This window comes from Nelusetta ayraudi, unplaced genomic scaffold (genome assembly GCF_046127955.1).
Source record: "Nelusetta ayraudi isolate G7.1 ecotype Tasmania unplaced genomic scaffold, CSIRO-AGI_Nayr_v1 ptg000135l, whole genome shotgun sequence".
NCBI lineage: Eukaryota > Metazoa > Chordata > Actinopteri > Tetraodontiformes > Monacanthidae > Nelusetta > Nelusetta ayraudi.
In genome coordinates this window covers 19,680,114-19,705,782 of record NW_027466185.1, presented here as the reverse complement: position 1 = coordinate 19,705,782, position 25,669 = coordinate 19,680,114, and the positions used below count along the sequence as shown (strand labels likewise).

Below are 25,669 nucleotides of genomic sequence, written 5' to 3'. Positions count from 1 at the left end.
CTGGATAAGTTGCTGTTGATGTTGCCTCCGTGTGCACATGGAGAAACCTGGTGATTCTCGTCCGTGCCAACGTAATTGAGACCAAAACTTGCCGGTCGAGACTCTTTTCAGGTCGTGGCAGTTCCTGACATTTAGATTTGAAGCTGACACTTAAAAAGGGAAAATAGACCAGAAGACACGACCTTTAAGTGATGTCATTGCAACCAGTGGCGGCAGTGAATGTCTTGCATACGAAAATAAAGGCCTTCACGCACTGGACGCATAACAAGCAAACCACACATGGTGACATGAGCTGCGTTTCCATTACCCTTAGAATTGCGCAAAACTTAAATATCGCAATAAAAAACTGGTCATGGAAACACTTAAATTTATCAATATGTATAAATTGATATAGAGGTATATCGCAAAAGTGTCATCGAAACGCTTTTTTTTTTCGCATTTACGCAAAGTTATGTAATTCTCGTAATTCGAGCGGAACAAGGTTTTACGAGAATCATGTTTTATGCTTTTATTTTGCAAGAAACTGTAATCGAAACACAGTCACTCTTGAAGGTAAAGCAGCCAGACTCACACCGACAGACAAAACCAAACATTCTATTTTTTTTTACATTCAATTAGCCTGCTGCACTTGTGTTATCTCGTTGTGAGGAAGCCAAAGTACCGCAAGAGGAAGAACCTTGTTTTGGGTTTCTACAATTTTGGCTTCAGTCTCACCTTTCAAGGTTTCCGAGTCTTTTTTTTATTTTTTCTGAAATCTCTTCCCTCGCTTTTTGTTCGTTGCGGGGAGAAGGCCTCTGCTCCGCCTCTGATCAGCCTCGCTGTTATTTAGAATGTTCAAGTTCAACATTTATCTAATCTGCCAAGGTTTTTTCAAAAATGTGGGGAGGGGGGGAAATGCCATCTGCACAGGAGCAGACTTTAAGAGTGAGGGTGAACACACACACACACACACACACACACACACACACACAGTGTGTTACAGAGTGTGTTACAGCCTTAACACACATTGACTGACAAACCAATGGCACAGCATGAGGAGCAATTGGTTTGTTTTTTGCGGTGGACCTCGTTTCAGCAGGAGGGACCCGAGCAGCCAGTTTCACCGTCACGTCTCCGTGCGTCACCAACCTCCCCCACCAAGTCAACATGAGACGCTTCATCAACTAAAAAAAACTCTGCAAAACAAATAATTAGGGCTGAAGAAAGAAAACAAGAACCGCAATCGCAAACGCGTCCACGAAACGCACTAAATGCCAAGACACGGCCTCCCTGCCAGGCGTCTAAATAAAAATCCACCAGCCACACCGGATGTGCATCATCGGTTGTCATGGCCACCAAGGAATATTCCTCAGAGTTGCCAAGGCAACAATTTTTTGGAGGGGAGGGAGGGAGGGAGGGTTGGGTGAATGGATGGGGGACCCCTACGCCGGCCCGACGCTGATGCAGATGTGGGCTGGATGCAGATGATCAGTTTGTGTAAAATCGGTGCGAGTGCAAGATCCGCTTTACAGGTACTCGGCGTATATTATTATTTTTTATTTTTTTAAGGTTGTCTGCTTGCAATTATAAAAAAATCTAATTAAATGAATTTTAATTTAATTTATTTTTTTTTTTCAAAAGTCTCAATTTTTAGGTGTTATTTTGCTCGGACACTTGAGCGGCGGCGGCGGCACGTGTGCACTCGCGTCTCGCATCGAACCAGCCGCCACCCTGGCGGACGTAGACGAGAGGAGTGGTCGGTGGGGAGAGGGGGGGAGGGGGGGAGAGAGAGAGTGAGAGTGGGATCCAGTTGCCATGGCGATGCAATCAGCTTTCAGCGGAAAGCGATCGTCCCTGGGGTGGGGTTGGGGGGGGGAGGAGGGGGGAGGGGAGGGGAGGGGTTGTTTAAAGCTACTAGCGTCCCATCTCACCTGCATAATAAAGACTTATCTGCAAACACGCCTGCTCATACATGTGTTTGCACAGGCGTGCACACAGAGACGTGAGGAAGTCGCATCGGAAAACAAGTCCATTAAAATAATAATAAAAAAATACACACACACACACACACACACACACACCCCGCCTCGCGCAGCAGAAAATATTTACAGCGGCGGCCGTGCACTTGCTTCACAGTTTGGCCTCATCTGCCCCCCCCACCCCTCCGAAAGCTGCTGAACTCCAACATGATTTTTTTTGTTTCTCAAGCTCTGCCGCTCAGAAAGAAAAATATTTGTCTCTCTGTGTCATTTGTTGCTGCCTTTCTCTCCTCCGTCCTCTCTCGCTTTTCTCCCATCGTTCTCTTCCTCCCTGCCCTATTTCCATACTCTAATCTGGTCCAGTCAGACTTCTTGTCTGACTCCAGTAATCTTGTCAGGACAGATGGCACACACACACACACACACACACACACACACACACACACACACACACACAGATGCATATTCTCTTTTTCTGTGACCCAGATTGGCCTGAAACTCATGTTGCGTCACGTTTCACACCGTCCGCGACTTCATCCCACACTCTGCCCAAAACACACACGCACACACACGCGGCAGCCATTCCACTGTCCAAGCTAGTCATGTGACCACCTGTTTGGGTTCAGTCCGTCAATGTGCCGGTCGAGATCGTCGTCTAAACAGCCAGTGAGGAGGTTTTTCGCTAGCTGCATCTCCCCTAGAATTGCGCAAAACCGAATTATCACAATAAAAAGCTGGTGATGGAAACGGCTGAACTTGAAAAACCTCTCAAAAATGGCTGAAAGGTTTTGACTCTCATGAGGTGGTTTTTCCAGACGTGTCCATGTCGAGGTATACCACATGGAAGCACTTTTTTCACATTTACGCGTCAGCGGACGTGACGTACGGGGTCACGTGACCACTTCACTTCAAGTGAAAATGGCGCGTTATGATTGGACGGAGGAGGAGACGGAATATTGTTTACAAGTAATCAAAGAGAAAAAAAATATCACAACCGTTCTTGACAGCGAACAAACGTAAACAAACAAAAGCAAGCGTAATTCCGGCTCATGCGCTTCCCACCATTCAATGGAGCAGCTTCTGTTTACATGGCCGCATGTGTCGCGGAACCATCGCAACCGTCTGCTTGTGTCAGTTTGCGCCTTTGCCTAAAACCCTGTAACGCACGTTAAGAAGACCTTTGCTTTGGAAATCACGACACATCATGGAAATGCAGAAAGTGTTCACGTGTTCAACTAAAGTTTTCCCTTCAGAAAACTTTGTATTAGAGGCAGTTTGACTTTCAAAGGAGAGAGTTTTTCTTCGTGACGACGCGGCCTTTTCATCTAAATCTCTGGACAAAACTTCAAAGCCAAATGTAATCCAACCAACAGAGGGAAGTAGGTGAATTTTTTGGACACGTTTTTTTATGCTTTTTAAGGCAAACCATGTTTAAGTGTCCGTTTGACAGTTGCTCCATGCCAACCCGCTCGCACGCCTTCACGCTGAGGTCCAAAAACTTCTACTGCCTTAAAACTGCCTTCTCAATTTTACCGCCTGAGCCATTTGGAAGTGAAACCACACGTTTACTTTCATTCAGAGGGAACGTGTCAAAGTCTTCTTTAGAGTTTGATACACTAACTGCGTTTCCATTCCAGTTTTTTCGCGAAATAAAAGCGAATTTTCGACAAAGTGCAATTGCGCTTTGCAGGTGTTTCCCCTGAATGTGCGACACGATAAGCCGTAATTCTCGTAAAATCTCCTATTTGCTTTTGTTTGTTTATGTTTGTTTGCTGTCAAGAATGGTTGTTATGTTTTTCTCTTTGATTACTTGTATCAACAAAAAAAAATCCGTCTCCTGCTCCGTCCAAACATAACGCGTCATTTTCACTTGAAGTGAAGTGGTCACGTGACCCCGTACGTCACGTCCGCTGACGTGTAAATGTGAAAAAAGTGTTTCCATGTCACTTTTGTGATATACCTCTACATGGATACGTCTGGAAAACCACCTCATGAGAGCGTCAAAACCTTTCAGCCATATTTGAGAGGTTTTTCAAGTTCAAGCTGCAGTTTTTTATTGCGATATTTAAGTTTTGCGCAATTTTAGGGGGAATGGAAACGCAGCTACTGGGGTTCGAAGAGGGTGAAAAAAAAACCCATCGACATCGTCTCACCTTGGCTGGGCGAGGTGAACGACCTCACTAACGGATGACACACTTTGTCTATTGGCCGCGCCGACCGCGCCATCCGCAGCCGAGGAATGTGTGGTGGACTGTCACACATTCCGAATGAGCTAATCCATTTCTGCCAGGCGGGAGACGGGACACATGTCCAGCCGGGAGGAAAAATAAGCGCTTCCAACAGAACTGAGGGGCTTTGTTCTGTCACGTCCATCACCTTTTTTTTTTTCTTTTCTTTTTTTACATAAGAAGTCAAGTTGTAACTCAACGGCAAATGTGAAGTGTACGTCAAAGCTCCAGTCTAAATTTCTCTCCCGCTATAATGAGACCTTTTCGGAAATGTCTAACGTACACAGCATCATCCCTGCTCTTCTCTTAACCTTCAGCGCGGGCGGAGATGAAACGAGGGTGGGGCCCGACGGAGAAGTGAAGGTGAAAACGCAGATGAAAGCGGCGTGCCGGAGGGCAGCGCCGGCCTTTATCGCGAAGCAGGACGCATCGGGGAGCTCCGGCAGAGCGAAGGGGAGGGCGGAGTTCAGCGGCGGAGCGATCGCGACACCTTGACTTCCCGAGACCGACGCTCCCACGGAGAGGGTGCGAGGCCCTCTCTGCGTGAATCGATCAGGTCTCGTCGTTACCTTAATGTTGCTTTAAAAAACTGCGACGACTTTTCTTGGGGTGTGACAGCGTTCAGATCGCTTGAAAGACCTTTGGGCCTTTTAATAAATCCTCCACATTTCATTTTTTTTTGGATGATTCATTTGGCTGATAGGGATTTCATCCATTGGTGGTATAAATAGCACACACGTGTTTCATGAAGGAATGCAACAACTGATTGATTTGTGTGTGTAACAGGGTGTGCAGGCCAGAAATCCGTTGCCTGTTGAAAATCAAAGACGAATTCAAGTCCACTCGATGTATTTGCCCTTTGATGGTGTTGTCATTGACATCTCTCCCTGGTTGCACCTCCAGCCATGGTGTTCACTCCATCCTCTGGGACGCGGGAAGGTCCATTAAAGCAACACTTCCTGCAGGAAGCTGAAACTGTGTGTGTTTTCTTTTTCTGACGGAGGCCGTAAACAGAGGGCTAAAAAAAAAAAAAAAAAAAAAAGCTGAGATGTTGATGAAATTCAGGAGAAAAGCCCACAGGGAGGCACATTCCTCAAGGCAGTTTGTACGACCACTTGTGTTGTCGCCACACTCGAGCAACCTGCTCACCACTCGGCTCCAGTCACTGCTTCGTGTTTTTTGCGATATCTGGCTGCAGACGCTACCCGCTCCGCTCCTTCGTTGGCTGTAAGTCAAAGGCAACATTTTGGGAAGGCCTCCAACTCCCGTGAAAAGTGTCTGGAGCCATCGGACAAATAACTGTCGGGCAGTGGGAGGAGACGCACGTCCGTGTCGCATTGGCCAGCGATACACGTCTGTGTTGGAAATAAAAATGTGAAAAAAAAAACAAAAATGCCGTGAAATGACAAATCAAAGAAGCTTAACGGGGCCTACAAAAAAAAAAAAAAAAAAAGAGCAGCTGAGTTGCAATGCGTAAACCACTGAGTGTTCAACATGAGGACACATCATCCTGATTGTGGTGGGAACGAGCGGAGCTGGAGAAAAACAAAGAGGATGCCGCCGCCGCCGCCGCCGCCGCCGCCGCTGCCGCTATCTGAGGCTGAAAATGAAATGAGAGCACAAAACCCATGGACGAGCGCCGGTGACGCCGCCGGAGCGCGAGAGGAGATCACTTTTTTTTTTTTCCAAAATCTTTTTTTTTTTTTTTTTTTCCTGTTGGCGGAGAGGATGGCATCCGAGGTGGTGATTCGTCTTGTGCACCGCTCCGCCTTGGCATCCCATCCCCCACTCGCCGGCTCTGGCTACCTCTTGGTTTCCATTCACTTTATTTATTTATTTCCTCTCAACTCTCGCTGTCTGTCTCGCACACACACACACACACACACACACACACACACACACACACACACACACACACACACACTGCTGAAATAAGGGCATGTTGTTGGGTTGGGTGGTGGTTCTACCTGTACGGAGGGACTATGGAACGACAATGCAAAACGGAGATTTCAAAACACAACAAACAAACAAACAAACAAAAGCTCCACTGGACGGATGGAGGGGTGGGTGGGGTTCGCCGAGGTGGACGCTGGGAGAAGGGTGTGGGGGGGGGGCGGAGGGGCGTGCAGACGGGAGGCGAGGCAGAAGTCGGGGTGAGGGGGTGGAAAGATGGGGGAGGGGGAGGGATTGAGTTCATATTGTGGAGGGGAGGGGTTTAGGGGGGTTGATGGTGAGGTGGCGCCGGATGGTGGGAGACGAGGCTACATGACGTTTGTTTCCATGGCGACGGTCTCTCTCTCTCTCTCGCGCTGTCTCTCTCTCTCTCGCGCTCTCTCTCCGTCTCCCACACGGAGCGCTTCAACGTTTGCGCGCGCGCGAGTGCGTGTTTGTGTGTTGCTGCATTTTAGCGCCAGTGTAATGGCATTTTTGTCAATAAAAAAAGAGAAAACGCGCAAGCGCTCTCGCGCGCGCGCACACACACACACACACACACACAGGCCGTTGGCATGATGGGGGCACTTTATTGACACGGGCGGAGTGCTCTGCAGTGAAACGCGGTGGTGCACACCCTCTTTTGGCAACGTGAAAGACGGTTGTTTATTTATCAGTTTATTTGTTGGGGAGACGGTGCACAAGCCAACACAAGACTCATTTGAAATAAGGGAAGCCGCTTTTATTTATTTATTTATTTTTAACATCCAAACGTGGCTCCGGGGTGCAGGGGTGTGTGTGTGTGTGTGTGTGTGTGTGTGTGTGTGTGTGTGTGTGTGTGTGTCTCTTAAAGAGAATGGGACCTTGTGCCTGTCACAAGGTCTAACCGCCGTCGCCTTTGCATTGACGGAGGAGGCCGCAATGAATTTTTACACATTTTCAACCCCCTCACAAGAAGAAGAAGAAGAAGAAGAAGAAGAAGAAGAAGAAGAAGAAAAATCATAATCCACGTTCGCTCAAGCGTGCACCATCTTCCCCTGCGTCTCCACCAACCTTTAGAGAGAAGCAACATCAGATCATCTTTCATCTTCTATCCAAAATTGCCCACTTCTTTTGGTTCTTGCACCAAGAGAGTTCCAACTGGGATCATCAATTGCTATGATATCATTTTATTTATTTCATTATTTTAACCACCTGTGCTCTTTGTTGCTGCCTCCCAGCAGCCCTGTTTTTCATTTTCTTTCGCAACACCGATGACTGTAATAACGTTTAAAAATAGGATCGTGTGGGCCGATGTCTTAGCGTTTGGCTTTGAAACGCTGCGATGTGATTGGAGGGTTTTTTAACTTGGGGGGGGGGGGATGGGGGGATGGTACTCGCGCACGGAGGCTGCAGCTCGGCGATGGTGGGAAGTGGGATATTGGGTTGCAAAAAAATAAATAATAATTCCAAAATGCACACGATAAAGCTGCAGGTTTCGAGATGTCTGGGTTTGATAGGCGACGCGAGTGTGGTTGGGTGCGTGCGTGCGTGCGTGCGTGCGTGTGTGTGTGTGTGGGGCGGGGGGGGGGATTGTACAGGGTGATATCTGCGTGGGGCGTGACCAGCATGGCGAGAAGAATCCGGCTCGTCGAGCCCAGACCCTCCGAGCTACGTGGGGAATGTGTGGCGTTTGGGAATAGTAATGAGTTTTGAGGGCAACATCGCCATCTGGTGTCGAAATAATAAAAACATTGAGGCGGAACATCATAAAAAAAAAAAAAAAAAAGAGGAGGGGGACCAAATTTGATTAGAACGATATGAGACTGAGGTGATGAGTTTAAGCCGCGGCTAATCGACTGAGACCGCACCTTCTGTAAATGTGTTTAGTTGATTACCTGACAACACACACACACACACACACGCACACACACACACACACACACACACACACACACACACACACACACACACACACACACACACACCTGATCATCTGCATGCAGGCAAACAGAGCACTACATTGAGGATGCAGGACCAGCGTCCATCAGCCGGAGGACTGGCAGGGATCCACGCCGTCCCAGGAGCTAATGACGCCGCGTGCACGTCCTTTTCATTGCGCAGCCTTGATTTATGACCGTCTGTGCTCGCACACAACTCACGTACACACACACACACACACACACACACACACACACACACACACACACACACACACACACACACACAAACACACATTCCTAATGAACAGCGGCCTCAGAAGTGATTGCCTCTGGTGTGTTGGAGCTCAAGCGGGTTGTAAGTTGCGACAAAAATGAAAATCCAATTATTTTACATCCCTGGCAGAGGATTGAGAACAAAAGCATGAGTTTGAACCCAGCTGCTCGGATAAATGGGCACAAAGTAAAGGCGTAAATGATTCTCTAACAATTTGTTCCAGAGGGGCGTCAGAGTCACAGCAGGGGGTGTGTGGCTGTCAGACTCAATGGCCGGCAATTACTGTCTGCAACTCACCGAGTAACAAGTGATGTGACTCCAGCTCAGTTATATTTCTGTCTAATATTGTGTCTGCTGAACGCGCGGCGAAGAAAATTGCCTGTCCATCAGCCTGATGACAAGTCAGTGCTGGGTTGACAGACTCCTCTACTGGCTTAAAGGCCTTAGTGTTATGCATGTTGCATATTATGTCATGTTTTCAAACAGCAATAAGAGTATCTTGCTTGTTATTGGCAGGGAAACAAGAAAAGTCGTTATGTAGTTCTTTTGCGTGCAGCGGATCACGACACCGATTTCAAATTTACTGGCTCACCCATTCTGATTTTATCATTATTGTTATCATTGCTATTATTTTTTGTAATATTTTGCATTGTTAATGTATTTGTATTGAATTCACCCGGTCAGTTTTGTCTCTCGTGTTTTTTGTGGCGTTTTCGGGACCGGACATGGAAATGACTTGATAAAAATGATCAGATCCAGATCTCAAGTCCTCAGTGCCAAACTCTTGTGTGTAAGTCTTGTGGTGAAAAAGTTCAATCCAGCCTCCTCATTTGACAGTAGTTCCACCACTGAACTTCCTGTGTGCCAATATGAGATGCATTTAGTGGCGTGAAAACTCAGTAGATGTGTGGGGCCTGGATTGTCTTTGTATCCAGTGCTCACCAACCAGCACTTGGTGATGTCACAAAGGGTACACCCTCTCCAAAAAAAATTTTAAAACCAATTTTTCCACGTGCTATTTGTAATTTACATTTAGATGGTGAAATTTGTAGAAGAGATATACGGTATATGCATAAACACAATACAATTAATGTTTTATGTCCAGAAAAAGGGACACGTTTTGAACTTTCACAACTTGTGGCGCTGAAATCGTGCGTGTTCCCAAACCAACCAGCAGAGGGAGCGCTAAGGCAGTGAATGACACCCCCCACCCGCCACCCACCTTCTCCCCATGAATCCCTCCATCTGTTTCCTTTCCCCAAAGCAGAGAAATGGAGAGCATCCATCGCTGGAAGCTGTCAGCAAGAAGTCGTCTGCTGAACGGCCCCAATCACCCAGGTCACACACTGACATCCACCATCTGCCCAAGATCGAGCGCACACGGCCCATTGCAGGCAGCTCCGGTCTGTGTTCTACACACGGACAGACTGTGCAGAGTCCATGTTAGAATTTCAAACGGTGAGCAACAATAAAATGAAAGACAAACATTTTCCATATCAGCTGCTGAAGGAAAAGAAAAAAAAAAGGCACATTTTCGGTACCTGTGGATGAGTGGTACACTGGTGGTAAACACTCACCTTTAGTTTGCTGAATTAATGCCATGTCTGACCCTTGATGCTTCATTTAACCACCAAATCATGCATGCAAATCACATCCCGAGCTCTGCACCCACTGCAAATGAGACGAAGGGGAAAGTTTTGCCTAGTCACTTTAGGGTTTCCGAAATCACCTGCGAGAAAACCAAATGTACCGTGGACCCAGGGTGAGTCTGAAGTGACTGTCTTCATCATCAGGGCGGCTGTTTGCTGTCTCGTCCAGAGCTCGGAGCTCAACCGCTCTTACGTGTAAGGCAGACGCATCGATTGAACAAGGAACAGCTTGGATATCATGGAGTGCAGTAGGTCAGAGAACTCGGCAATATCTCAAAGTACTCTCGGCTGTGGAATGACTTTAAAGGCGCAGTGTGTGAGATTCAGCAGCATCTAGTGGTCAGAACACGAAATGTTAACGCCTGTTTTCTGACGTCCGACTTGGTCTCACAGCTTTGATGTCAGGGCAAAGCTTCAAAACCAAGAAGAGATCCACAGTCAGGAGGACTAATCCAGATACGGCTGCCTTGTTATAAGTGGACCTACTGTATATGTAGTCATACTGGAAATACTTTTACTGCTATTAATTAGTGTTTTGAGCACCAGCAATTTAACCACAATGTACAATGTAGTTTCTATTCCAGTTCATACTGATACATCCCTGGAAATGTTAAGATACCCTTCAACTAGCTAGCTAAACAGTGAAGTGATGGATGGAAAACTTAAATGCAATTGATTCATGCGTAATGAGCACTTATGAGCACAAAAATAAGCAATATCATTCACTATCAGTAGCTAAACTTTTCATCACACATCACATCAAATTGTGTTGTATCATATCATAAATCATATATGTCTCTCTCATATATCATATTTATCATATCACATATTGCATACATATGTACTTCACACTTCAATTGCTGGAGAAAATGACATCATTTGCAGAAGAATTTACTCACATAGATTTTTACCTTCGACATTTGGCTTTCAGGCAAAAACGGGAACTTTATGTCAAAGGAAGACTGGGCAGAATTACCTCTGAAAATAAGTATTCATTTACTTTACTTATAGGCTCCAACTACACTAAACTCTGACCCTTCACATTTGCTTTGTCCCATCATTCAGAAATCAGGGCTTTAAATGTGTGGCTCTTTGTCGTGAGTCCTCTCCAAAAAGCGTGTGCTGGGAAAAGGGCTTCAAGGTATTTTAACGCCCTTCATGGTCAAGTTAACCGTCATACGGTTGATTTCCCCGTCTTGATTTGTATGACGCTCGATCTTGGTAAAAAAAAAAAGAAAAAAAAAAGTGACATCTTATTTGCATGAGTGGGCAAGGACAGAAGCAATAATAATGATCCAACGTTGACTCAAGATGTGACACAGCACAACGGACGGGACTCTGCGAGGTAGGTTCAAAGTTTCTCCATCGGCCCTCTTCCTTCTATGATCTTGTGTGTTTTCTGCCTCTGATTGGAGGGCGGTGGCACAGAGAACGTTCAACAACTGCTGGCCACTTAGATGAATAATACAACAGCAGGTAATGACACGCCTTGTGTACAAAATGTATGAGATTCTTGAAATACTTGAGCCAGGTTAATTACAGCTTACGATCGACGTGCGTTCGTAACATTCCTCAGACCATTCCGATGTTTTCGCTTCTCGGTCAAACCCGTCTGGTTGTGCCCTTTGTGTGTGCAGGAGAATGTAACAGCGCACTTCTAATTCCAGGATGAAGAGGGCACAGCTGTTTATTGTCATTCTTGCAGGTAAGAGCGGCGTCTGATTCTGTGAAGCGGTGGACTGGCGTGTTGTCCTTACAGTCTCGCAGCCTCCTGTGGGCCTTCCAGTGCACTCTGGTGTCCAGCGCGAGCTTTTGTATGCGTGGATGTACATCAATCTATGCAGAATCGTAATAAAGGCCAGTGAGCAGTACCTGAGAGTGTTTCAAAACAATCAGTTCGCATTCACACTTCAGAATAGGAAACTAAGATCACCAATATTGCAATAAAAGGACATTTTAAGAGATTAGTCAACAAAGTTTTAGAAAGCCTGCCCAAAGTGCACTAAACTGCACATTGTCGCTGTTGAACGTCAGACACCAACAAGATGACAATGAACCATTCACTGAACAGATTTGGATATTTGCATTTGTTATTGAGAAAACGCCACAGCAAAACAACCAAGCATGTCAACGCAGCTGTTATTGACGCTATAAATTGCCGATTATTCAGCAACTAAATCTTTACCTGCACCTTCAGCCATCATGGGTTGGTCATGTTAGCTAACAAGCCTCTGGGTTTTGTCAATTCTTTCAGCCTCTCATTAGTACTCATCAAATCCAAGTTGCCGTGCTTGGAATGTGGTCGAGGTTTTAAGATTCAAAGTGACGCTGATCCCGCTGATTAAAAAAAAAGTGATCGTCGGTAAGCCACCAATTTTTCCTTCCCCCCGCCAGGGCTTTACGCTGCACGCGGAACCAACACCAGAGAATACCGTTTTGTGAGGCAACTGAAGACCTGGCCCGACGCTCGGCGGTACTGCAGGGACAAGTACGCCGAAATCGCCGCGGTCCGCAGCCAGGACGAGAGCGACAAGCTGCACCGACTCCTGCGGAGGGCGAAGGCGAAGGACGCGTGGATCGGGCTCCACGACAGCACTCTCTTGTGGAAGTGGTCGCTGGACGGAAGTGTCTTTCACACTCAGAACATGTACGACTCCTGGAAGCCTGGGCAGCCCAGCAGGACAACAGAGAGCAGCTCGTGTGTCACGGTGATGGACGACGGAGGTTGGGAAGACGCTAAATGTGATTTAATATTTCCGTCAGTGTGCTACAACGGTAAGACGATTTAGTTTTTCCTACAAACAAGCAGAAAACTCATTTTTGATGAGTTCACCTGATTTCAATACAAGACTGCTTCTGCTGCTATTATCATCGTTATCAATAAAAAAAAAAAAGTTTCCGCATTTCTTTTTTCGCCATTTCAGAAACAGGACCCACAAAGTACATTTTGGTCAACAGGACAATGAATTTCTCCGGGGCCAGGACGTACTGCAGGTCCTTGTACAGCGGGCTGGCCAGCATCAGGAACCAGACTGAGAAGGAAATCATTGCTGGGCTGGTGACGAAAAGAACCTGGATCGGCCTGAACAGAAAGCGGTATTCCCAATGGTCCAACGCTCTGCCAGTTAAGTTCAGTAACTGGAACAAAAGCCAGCCCGACATTCCTGAGAGCATGAAGCGACGATGCAGCCTGGTGAGCGCGAGCACGGGCAAATGGTTTGAAGAGTGGTGCGGCAAAACGCACCACTTTGTCTGCGAGAAAGTTACGCGTGTTCACAGGCTGAAGCTGAAGTTGAAGTTCCGGTCCGGTGCGGACATGAACGATCCTGCTGTGATACGACACATTACGGAGCAGGTACTTCATGTACTCATGAAATCGTACACTGTTTCAATATCCACGTGTGTTTCCTTTTTGCTTGTTTTTACCCTCACACATCAACCATCCTGCCCACAGCCCAAAAAAACGTATAATAATATAGACTCGCCAACCTCTTCCGTAGGTACATCTTGCAAGTATCGGGTCCACTAATGAACTGGCTTGTGTGCGACTTGAGTTGACTTAAGCTTTAACTTCCTGTGACCACAGAACATCAGTTTTCCCAGAGCTCTGTTCTAAGTGACCGATAGATTCGTTGGGAAGATCTGTGTCTTCACCAACTGAACTGTGTGAGTCCATATTGTAGCATTTTCAAAAAAGGGAGAAAGTGGACATTCACGCTGAAACGTGTTATAGCAAATGGATCATATCGCTGAACAAAGTCCTATTCATAAAATAGTAACAAAACATGTTGTTAAAGAGGCCATATTATGAAAAATTATAAAGACAGAGCAAATTTTAAGTGGGCTCGCTCCGTCTTCCCCGCTAGCTAGCACCTAGCAGTGAGTAGCTGGCCAATCACAAGGGCGGCGCTGTGGATTTTAGCAAGTAGGGGTTTTGTGAGGACTCTAACCCTAAAGCTAGGAGAAACAAACCTTGTTTATTGTTGGAAATGGTCTTGAAATGGCCATAGTAAGGCCCATTTAAAGTCTTATTTAGGAATAAATTGCCTCTAGGGGGTCTTTGAGAACAATGACGCATTCCACGTTCCCTTTTACCACACTCCCAGTAATTCAATATTACCGGAAGCAGGGCAAATACTCAATCATTGATTTGCTTAAAGACATTACCAAGAATCTTTCCACTCTGCTAATAAAGTTGATTCAGTGGGGGCCGAGGGCTGAGATTTAACATTCATTGCTGAAGTAAGCAAAAACCAAACTGGCTTGTTGGGGGGGGGGGGGACAACAAAAAAAAAATACTTTTTGCCCCCGTGGTGATATTGCTCTATTTATAGTGTCTGTTTTTGTCCTCTGGCAGATACACGCTAAGCTGAAGAATGTGACATCGGGGGTTAAAGTGAGCTGGGTGGCAGCGAACGGTCAAGTCTTCCACAAGGAAAAGAAGGACGAATGGAAGCAGAGCGACCGCTTTGAGTGTTGACCTGTCGGCCTTAAACGTTAAACCATCTTTCCAAGCATCTGGATGGACATGTTGTGAGGTCTCGATTTTGATCATCACCATTTGTCAGCACCTGTAGCTTCGCGAAACAACATGATCATCGAATTGTTATTCCCTCATGATTGCTTTTGCTTTGAATTTGTGCGGTGTGTTTTTTCTGTGCCGTGTACTTGTCCCTCTCTTTTGTGTGACTTTCAGAAAGTAGATCACCTTGAAAAATGTAAACAAGAACTGTATTTGTTTCGCATAACTCACATCCTATCTAGTTTATTAAGCGAAAGAAAAACGGGTCCCATTAAATGAATCTGTATTGAAAGAAGACATGAGAAAAGTCCATTATTCACTTAAAGTTTCTTCTGGAACACACAGTTTCTGGGTTTGTCGGTCTGCTGAACCTCTGCATGGTCTTACTTGCACTTTCTCTTATGTACGTTTGCTTTGTATTTGGTTCTATTAGTAAATCCACCTGCAGGGGCTGGCGCCTGTTGTGTGAACCTGGTCCAATTTCCCCTTTGTGTATTGCTGATTTGCATTCACTCGTTCGTTCATTTTCTATACATGCTTCTCCTGCACTCAGGGCAGCCATTTCAACCATTCGCACTCATGCCCACTCACTCGTATAGTATTAATTCATTTGGATTTGAATAATGTATTTCAAAGCTTGAGCTGCATGCCAAACGAGAAGCTGACAGGTGGGCAATTGGTACAAATCAACGACTCTCAAATCTTTTGCCACCCGTGTGGAAGATGCTGCAATAAGAAAACGCTGAACCCGCTGAGAGGTTCTCCACCCGCCTCCCGCTGCAAATTAACGGATGGCTTCAGGGAGTGCTTTCCTCCTTTCCGCCTTCCGGCCCCTGGAGTTTATAGCAACACCCCTGGCAAAGTGCAACTGCATATTAGAGCAAATAAAATGAGGACATGATGCCAAGCCAGGGGCGAAAAGGTGTCGGAAATTCACCACCGGCTGTTATTACCGTGTTATTACGAGGACTAGCAGGCAGGGAGGATTTCAACTCTGTTTGGCTTCTCTGCTAAATATATATTTACCCTTGTGGGGGATCATGTGGAAGTTGAGCAACATCACGAGTGTCATCTTAACTGTTTTAACTTACAGCTCATAGAAATGTCTGTGACCGATCTGCCTTGTTGTAGCTATGATGAGAGTGATGATGATCAGCGCCTGCAGTGAGCCACGCTTTAAAAAAAAAACCCACAGAAGAAGACCAAGCAGCTGCTGCTGCTTTCAAATGCCGTAGGAACCATGTTGCGTTAGCTCGAGTCTCGTAAAAGGTTTACAGTGGCTGGCTTGGGTTTATTAATTACAATATGACAGGAGCTTTAATGTGGAAATAAGTCAAAATCAAACAAAGTCAAACAAACGAATGAAGGGAAAAATCCATCCTCTAATTTTGTAACTGGACCTTTTCGTCGTGCTCATCGCCCGCCCACCTCCGGCACCCCGGGAGGTCCGAAACTGCCCGCCCACCGGGTGCTGATTGCATGTCACCCGTCTCCATGGCGACCCATCTGGAAGAAGAGGCGCGAGGCGCGGCACGCGACCACCCTCGCGGCGGCATTAATCTCTCTGAGTCGAAATTGGATTTTCGGCTTAATTGTCATTTCGTGTGTTTGACTCGGCTAACACTCTCGGGGAGAGGCTCCGTCTTTGTGTTTCGCATTACCCACTGTGTTCGCCGGCCGCGTGTGTGTGTGTGTGCAGTTGGTTATATGTGCTCTCACAACAGCAGGTGCCATCACAGTGAGGGAGCGTTTTAAAATGGCAGTCACTTAAAGCTCATCTCCACCTGCTGCTGCGGCACGACCAGGGGGGCGGCGACACGCGCGCTCGGCCCGACCAACGGAGGGAAATAAAAACTTGCGGCGGAGGCGCGCTCGTAATTCAAGTGTGCTATCAGCTGGTTGCGAGGCCATCTCCGGCAACACCCCTAAATGAGTTCTCGAGTCCCCCGGCGGCATGAGATGGAGCTCCGCTGATAAAGCAGCGCCCAGGGGCCCTGGGCTCTCTGCAGGTAAATCACAGTTTGTCTTGCTTTGCTCCCCGGCTGCGGGCTCGATATCAGGGGCCGGGGGAAGACGACGCGAGAGCAGGGAAGGCTGTAAAAGTCCAATGTGTGAAATTTGGCCTTAATTATGAATTTAAATTGGCAAAAGCTTAATATACTGCCCACAAATACTTTAATATAAGTGTATACTCACAGTGCGATAAAAGTAATTTTGTTTTCCCAGAACAGTTTTTATATATATTCATAAGAATATACATCGAGCAAGGGTCTTGCTCCCAGTTAGCTGCCATCTTGCGCCGCAATATTTCTAAGGAAGCCCAATGTGGACAATCCAGTCCACCTGACAGCCCGTTCTGTAATTAGAGTCCAGGTTTGTGTGGCCACCAGGCCACCATAGTTCACTGGCACGCTCAGGAGGGGGGGGAAGGGGGACTGAAAAGTTGCTTCATTGCCGCAGGGCAGCAAAGACAAAGTCTGTCTATTTGGTGTGAAGCACAGATGTTTACAAATGCAGTTTCCTTCCCCCTTTGGATTTGCATTTGTGCGTAAGTGGCTTCGTTGACGTTGCTGCTAAAGCGCCAGATGCTAGCCTTGGAAAATTGTGCCGCTACTTTTAACAGCCCAAACAAATTGATTCTGAAGAAGAAATTACAGAGGACTACTTAATGCACCGCTGTGACCTTAACATCCCCCTTCCTGGAGTTGATCTCATTTGGCTCTTGCGCCTGAAAACAAATCGCTTTGCTGAAGCGTTGCGTTGCGTTGCGCTGCCAGATTCAGCGATGGCCGTTTGTCACAGGTTGCACCGGAGGGCAGCGTCACTTCATTTTTTCCTCTTTTTAAAAGCACAAACCTCTTCAGTTCTTGTGCCAGATCGACCCCATGTAACGTTAAAGTGGCAATTAGCAATTTATTTACAACGTAGCTGAGCAAAGCCTTCCATACATAAGAGTTTTTGATTAGTTTTATTTATCCAAAATCAGTGAAACTAAAACTAAACCATTTGCAAAATTGGATGCTGGTCAGTCAGTGATAGTTGTCCCTACCTGACCCTCTGCATTTAGAATTATATCTAGCATAATTTTAAGCTAATGTTAGCATTTATTTGGAGCATTTGCGTCTGTTCTCTGATGATGCAGAGCGCTTGCCCACCTTACCGGTGCTCGCTTCTCATCATTTATAACATTGGTAGGTCACTTTTCCAATTTGCGGGAGGAGGTAGAAATTCACATGCACGAACACGCATGCACGCGTGGGTGGTCCCTCTCTGTAAACAAAAAGATGGATAGAACTCAACATCCACAGACTCAGAGGGCATGTGACACATCCCTTTTCTTCCCTGACAGCTTCTTAGCATTGTACTTTGTCTTGTTAATGGGAAAATTCTTGCAGCAAGGACCTATTTTAAAGTATTTAATGTGAGTGTTTTATCCCAACACAAAGAAGAGGCCTTTACTTCTTTATTTAAATTATTCTTTTACTCTCTGTTACTCTGATTGCTGACGACTGATATGTGCAGCTGAGAAACTGAATATCCTTTGGGATAAATAAAGTATTTCTATCTATCTATCTATCTATCTATCTATCTATCTATCAATTATCTAAAACATGCACTTTAAATGTGGTAGAGACCAGAGAAACATTCTTACTTTGGGTTTGTGTTTGGTTTTTTTGTTTTTCTTCCAAAGCTCCGGCCTTTAAGAAGGTTTGACTTGGGTGCTTCCTCCAGACGGACCTGTGAAATAAATCTCACAATTGTTGGAGATGTGGCAGCTGGCGTGCCTGGTTAAGCGTAATGCATTTATATGATGCCGCACTTACTCCACCGTACTCAAGGGGACCTCGTGAAACATTCCATTGGCCGTTCCAGGTTAATACATAAACACGCTGATGAGACTCGCTTCCAGCACTTAGACAGATGGGAATGTAAAGTGAATCCGAAGTGGCCAAGAGGCAGAATACCGACACATTTGTTTTTGTTTGAGCTTCACTTCCATTCACGGCCATTCATTATTTTTTTTCCCCCTTTGTGAACTTGAATTGTGGCCCCTTTTTCTACCAGACAGTGACAAGTGTTGTTACCCCAGTGAGATACTCCACTATGAAGCCGGAGTGGAAGGAGGAAGTTCCACCTTTGTTTTGCAGCCATAACTCTCTTCTGTCTTTTTGTTTGTTTGTTTGTTTGGCGGTGTCGTCGTCCGTCCGAGGCGACTGATCTGTTCCCCTCCTCTTCCAGCGAGAGAGGCTCGATGGCGGCCCACTTTAATGGCCGGCGGTAATGGATTCCCGTTGACACCGACTCCATCACCATTAAGACATAAGCTGCTCCCCGGCTCCCCTCGCACGCGTTCTGTTTGCGCTCCCGTAATGTGCGTTTAATGACAGTGTTTAATTGTCATTCGGCGCCGCTATTGTCGTCTCTGGTCATTACTGTTGACGCCAATTATGGCTTTAATTGAATATTGGCTCGGCACACGTGCTCATTAGCCGGGTTCAGAGCGGAAGGTGGGAAGCGGAGAGGGAGACGGACGAAAGAAGTGAGTTTGACGGATGGACAAATAATGGCAGCGTTGAGTCACGGCAGCTCCTCTGGAGGATGATGATGGTGATCGTGTGAACAAACAATAGTCATTTCTGATGAATTAAACTCCATCAGAGTGGTGGATTGGTGCAGAAAAGAGATCTTTGGTGTTTATTGAATGGAAATAAAAACAGATCAGTCTCGGCATCGTTTCTTTTTCTCACGTTCACGATCAGTAAACTCACACTGCAGGTAATGAATGAATTACAACACATTCAGGTGCTGCAGGGGCCTCATTACAACATCAGCAGCGCCACAATTACGGCGCAATTCTCCACGTCAGACTGATTGTTGTTTGCCGCGGACGCTTTCCGAAACTTCTCCGTCACAGTCAACGACACTTTTAAGCTCACGGGTTAGCGTGACTGTCACTGCTTGCCATGCTGCTGCTTCAAATCAGCGCTCTCATTATTCTGGCAGGAGATTAGTTGTGTTTGTGGAACACTGGGAGGATGTTTAAAGGGGTATTACAGGATTTTTCACCGCTAGAGAGCTTAACCGAGCGCGGCGTGTAAACCAAAACAAAGACGCTATGCTATGTTGGCTAAAATTATGCTAGGCGTAACCCTTAATAAGGAGGGTCACCACCTGTTACCGGAACCTCTTTTAACATGTTGTGTTTTTAAGGGGACCACAGACGGTGACGGACCTGCCTCTGATACAGAATTCTACAGAAGTCAGTAAAAGTCAGTAGAAATAAAACTAAACCACTTCACATATTTCAGAGTTCTATGTCAGATGCAGGTTCGTCACTGATCGTTGTCCCCTTGGAAACAGAACACGGTAACAGAGTTGTGATAACAGAGTTGTGGTAACAGACTGCGGCCCTCCACATTTCAGGTTACATTGAATCTATCCAGCCTATTTACGGCTAACGTTAGCATTTATTTGGAGCACGTTTCGGGCTAATTTGCATGTGCTGTGCCACGCTTGCCCAGATTAGAGACAGTTACAACAGTGCTTAGAAGCCACAGTCCACAGTTGCCGTGGACGAGAGGAGGCGGCGTTTCACGTGCACTAACATGCACGCACGGCTGATTAATATGTGAATAATCAGCGAAAGAAGTTGGATTTGTTTTGCTTCATACGGTCATACGGGATTGGACATGCAGAGTATTTAACACAGAGGTGATCTTTTAAAAGAAGCAGTCGCTTTGATTCAAGGATTTTCGCATTGTGTTCCATAATATGTTATGACTGTGCTTTCACAACACAATCACAGTCAGCACTGTGCCAATATTGGTATTATTTTTTACTTTACCATCAGGACAGATAAACCTTCTCTCTCAAGCTTCTCCTCCCACTGAAAAAGCTCTTCCTCACGCTGCCCCCTGTGGGCTAAAATCATAAAAACATTGTTTTTTTCTGACATAGCCAGACATTAAAATAGAAATTCAAAACCGACTATTACACCCAGCAAGGCCGCGAGGTAGAGAGGTGTGACAGGAAAGTGACTTTCTGCCAGCATGTGTGTGTGACTTTGTGACAACACACACGCACACGCACGCACACACGCACGCACACACACACGCACACACGCACACACACACAATGCTCCTGCTGCTCACGGAGCCATCGCAGTGAATAAGTAATGGTTCCAGCTGGAGTTCGAGAGCCGCTACCTTTTTGATGCCCCTGCTGCCAAATATAGAGACTCGCCACTCGAAAGCGGAGAGAGTGATTGCGTAACAAACTGACCTCCACCTCTGGACATCCCGCCACCAGCGTACTGCGCGTTCGGCTCGGTGTCAACCGGGGTTTGCCCAGCTTTCATCATCTGCCCTGTGCTGGGACTCTGACAGTGCAGTGTGTGTTTGACTCTGTGGCCGCCCCGTGCTCAGCACTCCCGCCCACAATCCCTCTTGGCTCTGTCCACCTCTCACATCAGTCACCCGGTAGAGCACTAATGTCACCGCTCAGCTCCTGCTCTGGTGAAAAGACATTTACAGCTGTGCATAAACGCACACTGTATTGTGATGCTGTGACAACAAAGAGGCAACTGGAAATCAAAATAATCACCGGTCACGACCAGCAGAGCAATGTTTTCAATATGATGCCTGTAGACGGCCAGGTAAAAGTGGGACTAATTGCACATTTTTAGAGGGGAGGCTGTTCTCACTTGAACTCCTGGCCAAATTTCCCAAAGCATTTTTCACTTTTTCTGTCATTTTTTCTGGGGCAGTTCTCAAAACTCTCAAAACGAGGCAAAACAGGAAATTATTCAAATTTTGATTTTGCTCACGTCGTTTAGCTCATTTAGTGCCCCGAAGCTCTGTCTCTGGTTAATATCGCAATTTACAAATACTTTCAGAAAGCGTGCATTTGTTGTACATTTGTCAATTTTCCGATTTTTTTAAGCGTGCAGAATGCTGTGGAATCAGTGGTCTCTTCCAACATGGCTACGTACCATGCTAGCCGCCAAATTTTGCCTACATCAGTGAGAAAATGGTACCTGGCAAAATGGCTCTTTTTTTCTCTCATCAAAAATGCCATCTTTTTTTTTCTTTTTTAAGTCCATCCATCCATCCATCCATCCATCCATCCATCTTATATACCCGCTTATCCCTATTCAGGGTCACAGGGGTCTGCTGGAGCCTATCCCAGCTGTCTTAGGGCGAAGGCAGGGGACACCCTGGACAAGTTGCCAGTTCATCGCAGGGCCACATAGAAACAGACAACCATTCACACTCACATGCACACCTACGGACAATTTAGAATGTTCAATTGACCTCACATGCATGTTTTTGGAGTGTGGGAGGAAGCCGGAGAACCCGGAGAGAACCCACGCAGACACAGGGAGAACATGCAAACTCCACACAGAAAGGTCCCAGGCCCGGGCCCCGGAATCAAACCCACGACCTTCTTGCTGTGAGGCGGCAGCGCTAACCACTGCGCCACCGTGTCGCCCCTCTTTTTAAAATCCTGAGTGGAATTTCAAATGGCTGTTAATAACTTCCTTTTTTTGCGAAGTGAAAACGAGTCTCTCATCGGCCACTTTATTAGGTACCCAACTAGCCTTGAAAGACCAAACATGCTTCATTTTACGCCAGATCTGTTTTCAGCTGACAATGGAATAAAATCTGAATATTGATCTAATTACTTGAGTAGACTGCGGGAAAATGAACACGCCTCATTGGACAATGACAAGCATACACCGTGGTTTGAGTTAAAGGTGAAGTGTGTAATATTTGGAGATTTTGACGAAGAAACAGCGCCATCAAGTGGTTACATTCCAGATTGCAGGGTCTTTCACCCTCCTGAGCTTGCCAGTGAACTATGGTGGCCTGTGCTTCCAAACCTGGATGCCTCGCTCACCTTCTTCTTCTTCTCCTTCGTTGGTGTATTTGAAGAAGCGTTCACCCTAAACACGAAACGCACTCTTCAGGCAGGCTGGCAGCTTGACATCACACCAGCTTCCTTAAAAATATGGCGGTGCATGATAGCAACGGTGGCAAGACCCTTGCTATGTGTATGTTATTATACCTGTATAAACATGATAACCGTTCCAAGGGTCAGAAAAACCACATGGCTTTTATTGTACTGCGAGTATGCACTTTTATTAAAGTCCTTACGTCAAGTCACGTGCACTATATTAAGCTCTTGCCGATATAAAAATCATAAATCAAGCCAAATATTACACACTGGACCTTTAAATGTGACGTGACAGCTGGCACATGAAAGCTGTTGTAAAGCCCCAGCATTAAATATCAACGAGAAAGCACAACATAACATAACTCCTGCAAAAAGGCAGCATATTACATACGCTGTAAAGACATCTCCTGTACGTCTACTTGCCTGCAGTATTCCCTTCTCCTACCACTAGGTGTTGCTAAATTCCCCCTCCCCCTCCTCCAGGCCTTTAAGTCCTTACAAAGACAACACAGTCAGTCAGCAGGCTTCCTCAGGCCGCCGTCGTCGACTGTCGTCGTGACCATTACACCTGACTGAGCGCAAGACTTAGCAGCAGGTAAATTTGCCTCAGCACCCGCCGGAGCATTTAGTCAAATGAATCGGGGATTTTCACCCCGGCGAAGGACGTTTTTGTTTACCGTTCGCCGCGTCCCTTATCGAGCAGTGCGTCACGGAGGCTGCCGGCGACGGCGCCGGGTAAACAAGCGAAAACACTCTCGTCTCACACAGACACACACGCGCGTATCGGCTTGTTCAGCACACGAGGTGAGTGCGCCTCGGTCCAAATGGATGAAATCTAAAAGCAAACATGCACATTTGCATGCGTATCCTGAGCTTTAACGTGATGCCTTCCTGCGGCTTTTCACTCTTCCGGAAACACGAGTTTTCCACGATCGCTGTCATTCCCAGCCCCCTGCGGACGCTGCGCTAATGTTTTGTGCTCCTGAGCTGGTGAAATCACGCTCGCTGCACATTAATATGATGTATATGGCCTCGCGCGCCGCTGCACTTTTCCCACCGGCTGTGTGCCATTATCGCAACGCTAATGAAGAAGACGCTCGGCCGGCTGCGGGATCGTTAAAGTGAGGGCCGTTCAAAGAGGAGAGGAGTTGGGCGGAAGAGGCCGGCGTCTGGACGTTAACCTGAAATGAGATTCAGAAGAAGAAGAAGAAGAAGAGGAAGAAGAGAAAGGAAAAAAAGAAGAAAAAAAGTGTGAAATTGAGGCAGGGAGGGTGTTTGCTCTGCTCAATCCAACAAGAGTGGTAAATGTGTTCCTATTCCCTCCCTAACGAGAGAGCACTGGCAATATTGTCACTGCCTGGAGCCAGAGAGAGATGGAGGGATAGTGTGTGTGTGTGTGTGTGTGTGTGTGTGTGTGTGTGTGTGTGTGTGTCCCAAGGGGAATCAGTAGCATTGGAAAGCTGCGGATATACATCATGTTTTTTTTTTTGTTTTTAGCCCGATATTGCCGGCGCCCTGTTCTGATTTAGATACCGATGCGAACTTTTTTTTTTTTTTTTTTTCATTATCTCAAAAATGCTGACAAAAACAAAAAGCAGATTCCGGAGCGGACGCAGGGATTCACGTGTCTCATAGCTGAGACGTCGAAAAGCATCATCTCGCTCCCCCTCACACACACACACACACACACACACACACACACGCACACACACGTATTCACGCAGGGTGTGTTCTTGAAGACTGCTGTCAACCTGAGTCCCGCAGTTATTCATCAAAGCCTCTGCTCTCCATCCTCAACCCCCCCCCCCCCCCCCCCCCCCACCCAACCATCGTCTCCGCTCCTCCGTCTCTGGCGGTGCAGACACTGACCCGATGATGAATGGGACAGGAGCTAATATGACAACGCTTCCCACCACCCGCGTTCTCTCTGCGTCACCCTCTAAGATTGGGGGTAAAATTGCAAAATATAAATAAATAAATGAATACAACCTCGCAACGCAAATCTTGCCCGATCCATCTTCCGAAACCTCCGAGGAGGTCTTTCCAGTCGGCGGTCACGCGACGCATCCGACTTGGCGTGCGGTCGGTTGAGCTGGATGAAAAAACAAAGAGAACACCGATCTCTGATCTGAAGGATTTTCATGACGTTGAGCAGCTTCCCCTTCGATTGTGATGAGAGGGGGGAGCGGATTGCCGCAAGCTGCATTTAAAAACCACAGAAGAAGAAGAAGAAGAAGAAGAAGAGTGCGGAAAGACCACATGGGGGCAGTGACCTGGGGGGCCGAGCTGCTGCTAAGAGTCCAGAGAACAGAATAAAGGACCGGCGCTGAAAGCTTTCTTCTGGTGAAGGAGATGTTTCTTCTGGACCTCTGATTTGTTGAAACAAACCCAGTATGTTTGGAAACCCTCCCCTGGGCATTCCAGGTTCCCACTGAGCTCTAGGCTACAACTAGGCTACTAGCTAACACAAAACACTAAAAGGTGTCCACAAACTTCTTAAAAAAAAAAAAAAAAAAAAAACTTCTTCAAAAGGCCCCACGTTTCAAGCAGCCGCGGGCCAAAGTGAGCTCGCACAAAAATCAGCTCAGTCAGCAAAAAGTGACACGGATTACCACAGGATTTGAAGATGAAGATAACTTCAAGAGCCGCCCGCACAAAACTGCTTCTTTAGCTGAATTCTTTAAAGGGGCTCCTAATAGGAATTCAATTACTCTGCACATAATAACTTGATAAAAAAAAAAAAAAAAAAGCGAGCTAACTGCAAGGAAGGAGGGCGGAGTCGTCTCAGAGGACTTCCTCAGTGGAATAAAAGGTAATTGTACATTTTTATTCATGAGGGCAGGTTTCACGACTCGGGATCAGGTATACATGAAAGAGAGCGAACCAGCGGCGATTTCCCCATCACGCACTGCAGTCTGCAGCTTATGAAGCGTTTAAAACCTTGTCAGTAACGATCCGGGACGACTGGATCTTTATCACCAGTGACTCGGCACCATTCAACACACTCACGCTGCCTCACTCGTTCCTTTAAAAAAAAACAAAAAAAAAAACAACGGAACTGCGGCACTTCCTTCCTGCTGTGCTGTCAGGTGGGAGCGTCCCCTCAGCACTGGGCGCCAGGCCTGGACGTGCGCGCGCGTGAGTGTCCTTGTGGCGCTGAGGGTTTCTAAGAAAAGATGCTGACGTCAGAGCACGCGCACGCGCACCCACAGACAAAGACACACACAC

The 25,669-nt window shown here is 46.6% G+C and overlaps 1 protein-coding gene across 1 annotated transcript; it reads left to right on the top strand.

Moving 5' to 3' along the window:
- Window positions 1-12,165: 12,165 nt before the first annotated feature.
- On the top strand, window positions 12,166-14,443 carry LOC142905142 (macrophage mannose receptor 1-like). The gene is made up of 4 exons (XM_076051653.1): window positions 12,166-12,169; window positions 12,358-12,738; window positions 12,888-13,318; window positions 14,321-14,443. Exons 1-4 carry the CDS (start codon window positions 12,166-12,168, stop codon window positions 14,441-14,443), a joined length of 939 nt encoding a protein of 312 aa, XP_075907768.1.
- The last annotated feature ends 11,226 nt before the right edge of the window (window positions 14,444-25,669 follow it).

Excerpts from the sequence above, each read along its gene's own strand:
- LOC142905142 (XM_076051653.1), top strand. Across the intron at positions 12,739-12,887 it reads TCCGTCAGTGTGCTACAACG|AAACAGGACCCACAAAGTAC; the intron begins GTAAGACGATTT and ends TCGCCATTTCAG. Across the intron at positions 13,319-14,320 it reads TACGACACATTACGGAGCAG|ATACACGCTAAGCTGAAGAA; the intron begins GTACTTCATGTA and ends GTCCTCTGGCAG.